The sequence below is a fragment of the Panicum virgatum genome, chromosome 6N, assembly GCF_016808335.1.
Source record: "Panicum virgatum strain AP13 chromosome 6N, P.virgatum_v5, whole genome shotgun sequence".
NCBI classification, from domain to species: Eukaryota; Viridiplantae; Streptophyta; class Magnoliopsida; order Poales; family Poaceae; genus Panicum; species Panicum virgatum.
Window position 1 is genome coordinate 31,397,331 of NC_053150.1, and position 6,946 is coordinate 31,404,276.

General features: G+C 39.4%; 1 protein-coding gene across 3 annotated transcripts; it reads left to right on the plus strand.

The window, feature by feature from the left end:
* The first annotated feature begins 4,123 nt into the window (after positions 1-4,123).
* LOC120678576 lies at positions 4,124-5,511 on the plus strand. 3 transcript variants are annotated; one of them, XM_039959826.1, is made up of 2 exons: positions 4,124-4,684; positions 5,351-5,511. In XM_039959826.1, the coding sequence occupies exons 1-2, from the start codon at positions 4,148-4,150 to the stop codon at positions 5,369-5,371; spliced, it is 558 nt and encodes a 185-aa protein (XP_039815760.1). In that variant the 5' UTR covers positions 4,124-4,147; the 3' UTR covers positions 5,372-5,511. The 3 variants fall into 3 exon arrangements, with proteins under 3 accessions (XP_039815760.1, XP_039815761.1, XP_039815759.1); XM_039959827.1 differs by lacking the exon at positions 5,351-5,511 and adding an exon at positions 5,067-5,196; XM_039959825.1 differs by lacking the exon at positions 5,351-5,511 and adding an exon at positions 4,945-5,117.
* Positions 5,512-6,946: the final 1,435 nt, after the last annotated feature.

Below are 6,946 nucleotides of genomic sequence, written 5' to 3' on the forward strand. Positions count from 1 at the left end.
AATTATGCAAGTTATATGCTCAAAAATGTATGTAACACACATCGTTCTACACCCGTTGTTATCGTCTTATTGGTAGCATGTTTCATTCATGCCCATTACATGTAGTCTACCACATGTTTGATTATGGTTTCTAAGGATTATGTAGATTGTTTAGTTCCTCCAAGATAAAGGTATCTAATCTCCATGACTTATCACCAATTAATGGTGCATAGCATGAGTGAAATTTCCAGGAAGTTAGTTTACCGTGTCAAGATGTGGTGGTCCGTTGGATAGAAACGGTGGTCCTCCATGCTTCAGAGTTTGCTGAATGAGCTGGAACATGGTTAACCCAAAGTATTTGCAAAAAAAAAAAAAATTGCTTATCCAGTATTTTGACTGAACTTGTACTAGGTGTTTGCAATTTCTACTTATGAAAGTCTGCCTATTTGTTTTACAAATGACATGGTTTTTGTTGTACATAATTTAATCATTTGAGCGAAGAAATTTCTATTCATGGTTAGTTTTCTGCAAATTATTGTTCTATTTTCTGCGCATAGTTCAGATGGCTGAAATTCATAGAGGCTTAAATAAAATTCGAACGTATTTTGGTTGACGTATACGATGTTTTAGTACATCACCTCATAGGCTCATAGTCATTAACTTTCTAAATGTATTAACTCTAATTAAAGGAAGCTTCAGTGCACCATGCTGCAAGGGAGAGTGGTTTTCTATTTCGGACACCTCGGTACAGAAGACCAATCGTAGCCTCACAACTGCCGGCTGCAAGTCATACCAATGATTTGACTAAACAATTGATAAATTAGAAATAAAGCCCCGAATACACTGGATAGAGGCAATCTTGGAAAACCAAAAAATTATGTCAGAACAATCTTATCGTCACAAGATTAACATTCCTGAGTTGCTGAAGTAATAATATAGAGCTCTGACGGACCTATCAGCTCCACACACCATTTGCTTCGGAGTTAAATAATAGTATGGCCATGAACACATTTTCATAATGGATAGTAATGGGATTAATTGTTGATGGTAAAGCAAGCCATATCATTCTCCAGCTTCAGAAGCAAAGGTCAGGTCCTTGCTGGACACGTGTACCCTGATCTGTCATTGGGAATTAATAGTCAAACACAAACACTTGCGCGGTACTGTATGAACTTCTCATAAGAGTCTGCATCTAGACAAACCGGCCCCTGTTGTATGTGAAATGGTGAATGAACATTCCTTTTCTTCAGCAAAATGTGTATCATGGCGCCACCTTTTGATGCATGGTTTCCAAGCATTATGCTTTGTTGCTTCACACATTATCGGTCATCTAAAAAGAGAGCACACTGCTGGAAGAAGCAACCACAGTCAGGAACTGGATCAAGCTCAGTGCATTTACCCTTTGACTACTGATTGCAAGAACGAGAAAATGGTGGGTCCCCAGTTCTTTTGGAAGAGCAATTTTGTTTATTTTTATAGGTAGCCAAATGTTCACACTAGCTACTAGACACTGACGCACCCAAGTAATAACCACTTGATCGATGTAGTTTCTGAAGAAGCAGGACCGGCTCTATATGTTTTGAAGGGCCTAGCTACAGCGAAGATGACATCACGGCCTGTTCAGATCAAGTAGCGATGTCGTATGACTGATTCTCTTGTTCTTTGTTTCCTCAGGCAACATTATTCTAACATTAGTTAGACAATTCGACTTCACAACAGAACGGGAGTACAGGAGGATAGCCACATACCTCGAAGTCCGGTCAAGGCGAAAATTAAGGTCGTCGGCGATGAGTGACCGGGTGAGGGGGCTGGTGGGCTGGAGCTGGATGCACGCACCATGCATGCTGCTAGCTGTATCGAGTGCGACGTCCGGCCCCCGCGCGCCGCAATGGACGATAGCACGTGCGCGCTGCATGATGCCATGATCGGTCGAGAGTTTGGGAATTAGTCACGGCATCCAAGTATAGGAGGGCTGCTTCGGTTTATTCTATCCTTGGATGACGACTCGTTGGGTGACGTTTCGTGAAAAGCAGCAGACAATGCAATCCTTCATTTGTGGATCAGTGCATATTGAATCAGACTTACTACGAATTTTTTTTCTTTCAAATGAAATATTAAGAAAATAGGGAAAATATTCATAATATGAAACGCTAAAGTAAGAATGAATTTTTGCTTGAAATTGTTATTCTGTTGAACATGTTTAGGCAATTTGCAGCATAGATAAATAATGGCCTTGGTATAATGCCTTGGTATCTCCTCGGCAAAGAAGGTTCAACAAAAGGGTGATAGATTTTAAATGAATAATAGTACGAGGATTCAGAAGTCAAGATTACCACACAATGTTCTAAAAATGGTATGATCAGGACATAGATCTAGACTGCAACGTCTTTTTAAATTATAGATTGCATCAGTAGACACATATAAAAAGTAGTATTATTGTGATTCCATACCGTTACACGCTGAAATAGATGGTTGTTTCCATTTGGTTATGGTTATAAGTATAACAGCACAAAATACATCAGAAATGGCTGCATTAGCCTGTCCACAGCCAGCCTTTGACACTTCAGTCAGATCCTTGGACAGAAAAGTTCGTTGGTTTGTTTCTTATTGATGGAGTCACCGACTTTCTAAATAAAAATCTCACCGTTTGGTAAAGTTATCCACGATAGGATCCTTTTGTGGTTGGTTATAGAGTAAATTACACCTATCATACAACAACTTGGCAGGTGGGTGCAAATTGGTCCAACAACTTGTAAAATATTCAATTTAGTGCAATAACTTGATAGGTGGGTGCAGATCGGTCCAACAACTTGTAAAATGTCCAACTTAATGCAATAACTTGGCAAATAGGTGCATTCACAGTCCAAACATTACACAACAATGTAACTAACGTAAAGTCTCAATAAGGAGTATATTCACATTAGCACAAATTATTAAGTATTATTTGACCATTGATTTTTGTGTTGCGCCTACATGGAATGTATTTGGCCAGGATAAAAACCCTCGCTGTTTAGAAACTAATGTTATGTCTTTACATTAATTATACATTAATTATTTTTTATAGTGATTTAATTTTAATTAAAACTATTCAATTTGATATTTAATATTAAAAAATTCACCCTCACTGTTTTCGATATGTTTGATTATAAGCACTGTTAAACTAAAAAAGCTAATACATTGATACAAACTATTGATATCTTTTAGGAGCAAACATGAGCATTGTTGAATACATGAGCAGAAGCACAGAAGAAACCTAAGGTTTCAGGGTCTCTTATTGACTTCAGTATTTGGGTGATGCTAATGGTGTAATTCTAAAATTTATTTGCATTTGAACTAATAAAAAAATGTACATAGTTGAAAGGCAACAACCGGGTCACCATCAATAATTTATATTTATAAAATTTAAGAATTATTGATGTTCATCTACTTTGCTTAATATGTTGCTGTTGTAATGGTGGTTAAATAATATATTATTTTTAATGAAACCATAATTAATTTATTCTGAGAATAAAATTAATGGTGTCCATTGCACACAAAAATCTACGGTCAAATAATACGTTTCGTAAATATATTTGCTAATGTCAAGTCACAATAAAGAGTATATTTACGGAAGATCTTACAAAAGCTTGTGCAGAGGAAGTCATGAGTGTCATTATGGATGAGATTCGTGGTAGAAAATTCTCAGTGCTTATTGATGAGTCTCGAGATGTATCAATAAAGGAGCAAATGGCAGTGATTCTAAGATTAGTAGTTGCATTTTCTTGCTTACGTTATTACCTCTATTTCTATAGTTTTACTAACACACGATGAAATATGGCATGCAGGTTTGTGAATGATGAAGGGAAAGTGATGGAGAGATTTCTTGGACTTCAGCATGTTGAGAGTTGTACAGCTATTGCATTGAAAGAGGCTTTGGTCCGTATGCTTTCAAGTCGTAAGTTATCAATCTCTATGCTTCGTGGGCAAGGGTATGATGGAGCTTCTAATATGAGAGGTGAATTTAATGGGGTGCAGAAATTGATTCGTGATGAGAATACTTATGCTTTCTATGTGCATTGTTTTGCCCATCAATTGCAACTAGTGGTTGTTTGTCTCAACTTCTAGTGCACATATTGCAGATTTCTTTAATTATGTTCCCTTAATAGTCAACACTGTGGGTGCATCTTGTATGAGAAAGGATGTTTTGCTTGCAAAGCATCATGATGTGTTGCTAGAAAAGATTGAGAATGGTGAGATTATGACCGGAAGAGGTTTAAACCAGGAAAGTGGTCTAGCTATACCTGGAGACACCAGATGGGGTTCACATCTTAAAACTTTGCTTCGCATTTTGGTGATGTGGGAGGCTATCATAGATGTCCTTGAGATAGTCAAGAAAGATTCTGTTAAACCAGCATGTACTGGAGGAGCTTTAGGTTTAATTGGAAAAATGGAGAGCTTTGATTTTGTGTTCATCATGCATTTGATGATAGAATTGTTGGGCATGACAGATATTTTGTCACGCGCTTTGCAAAGGAAAGACCAAGACATAGTTGAAGCTATGCATTTGATAACGGATGTGAAAGATAGCTTGCAGGATATAAGAGAAAATGGATGGGAGCCATTACTCAAAAAAGTGAAAACTTTCTGTGAGAAGAATGAGATTGAAGTGCCGGATATGGATGAGGAAATAAATATCAGAGGGACATCTAGACGTAGGAAGCAAAAGGTAACAAACATGCATTACTATCATGTTGAGATTTTTCTTGTCGCCATTGATGCCATCTTGACTGAGTTGAACCATCGATTTAGTGAAATCAGTTCAGAGTTATTAGTATGTATGGCTTGTTTTAACCCAAGGAACTCCTTCTCTAATTTCAATGTGGATAAACTTATGAGACTTGCTGAAATTTATGCTGAGGATTTTGATATTGGTGAGCTTGCTCTTTTGCCAAATCAACTTAAATCCTTCGTCAACCGTGCTAGAAGAACTCAAGAGTTCCTTGGATGTTCTGAACTTGGAAAAGTTGCTGAAATTATGGTCAAGACTACGATGAACACATCTTATCAATTGGTTTATCGTCTCATTGAGCTAACCTTGATACTACCAGTGGCAACTGCTTCAGTAGAGAGGATATTTTCAGCCATGTCCCTTATAAAGACAGATTTGCGTAGTAAAATGGGTGATGAATGGTTCAATGACTTGATGATATGCTATAATGAGAAGGAGATATTTAGAAAGATTGAAAATGAAAAGATCAAAAAAAGGTTTGAAGAGATGAAGAACCGTCGTATGTTAATGCCTAAAAAATTGATGGTACGCTCTGTTCTATTCTAAATTCATAATTTGAAGGTTCATATATGTTTGACTAATCAATTGTATCTATTTCTGTAGATTGCTTCTTCGGATGAATAATGGGTGTCACCGTCACGCCCGTCGTCTATTAGTCTCGTACTTTGGCTTTTCGGTATGGATAAACTGCATTTTTATTTTTTCATGATGTATTTTTAAATTTTCATCCGTCATTGATGTTTCAATATCATATTGCTTCAAACAATTATATTTCTCTTTTGTGGGGTGTCTTAATGGAGCTACAAGTTGTTGTAGCGTGTTTTTCAGCCTCTCCTAAAATTTTTTCTGGATCCGCCACTGCTTGCCCGTCCTCGAGGATGGGTGACAAGAGGGGCTGTCAGTTCCTACCCCCATACACGCACACTGCCTTGCATCATGTTGTGGAAGGATAAGGCCCTCGACGAGGCGCCGCGATCCACCCACCAGCAGAAAATCCGCCTCGACTGGTGAAACAGGGCCAGCCCGAGGTCATCCGTACTCCCCAGCTAAAGAGGAGGGATGGATAGAGACGAAAGCTTGTCAAGGAAGGACTGCTTAGGGGTCGCCTATCCGCTCAGCTGGCGACGACGACAACCCTGACTGGAAGGAAAGGAAGCCCCAACCGACAAGGCTGACCATAGACATCAGTTAGACACCACAATAACCATTCTCTAAGAAGGCTCCCACTTGAACTATAAAATGGGAGGCCCTCATCGTAGATAGAGGATGGAACAACATTCCAAGTAACAGATAGACAGACTCTTGCTCACTCGCAAGCTTGCTCGAGCAACGCGATCAGCCTCCACCCCACTGGACGTAGGGCATTTAAGTCTGAACTAGTATAAATCCTGAGTCATTATGTGCTAGACCATTCCAATCTGATGCACGGCAACACATAAGTGAGTAGATTAGTAGTCTGCCGTTTCCGGAACCGACACTATGTGTGCAAATATGGTCCTTCTAGTGTGAAATTCTCATCCCAAAAGAGTTTTGCAACCTATAGTCAATCCTAATAAGATATTACACTAAGAATGTAAAGTCACACTAGTTGCAAGTATGAAATATGAAAATATAGAGGGGGTGAGAGGAAGCAAACTCTCGACACAAAAATTTACCTCGTGGTATCTTTAGACACTAAGCCGCCACTAGTCTATGTAGTTGGAGCACCCAATTGAGAGTGTTGCTTTTCGGAAATCAAGTCTCTTCTGGGGACATCTTGAATTGCCACAAAGCTAGACTAGGCCACCAAGGCTCACGCCAAGTTCCCGGTCACCTTGATCCCACATTCCACTAGGGAGTTTCTCCATGAATGATGGGGGTCTCCACACGTCCCCCGCACAAAGCCCGTCGACACCGCTCCACATCAAGTCTTAGGGTTGAAGACGTAGCCGGAGGGCCACCAAAGCTCCAAGGGGCTAGCATATTGAGATACAACTGTAGTTCACTCTAGAACCAGTGCACAAGGAAGCAGCACCTAACCTCGCACTCTCACTCACAAAACTTGTGCTAAACATAAGGATTTGATGAATTGGCTCTTGGATGGCTTGGAGACATTCTTCAATGTGTGTGGTTTCTCTGGACTCCAGCAACCTCAAATGACCTAAGGTGAGGCATATATATAGCCCACGAACTCCAAGTAGTCGTTGGTAGTTGCTAGGC

Bases quoted from the DNA above. Each gene is read 5' to 3' on its own strand.
- LOC120678576 (XM_039959825.1), top strand. From the start codon at position 4,148: ATGAGAAAGGATGTTTTGCTTGCAAAGCATCATGATGTGTTGCTAGAA. The intron at 4,685-4,944 runs GTAACAAACATG...CCGTGCTAGAAG, and splicing joins CTAGACGTAGGAAGCAAAAG to AACTCAAGAGTTCCTTGGAT.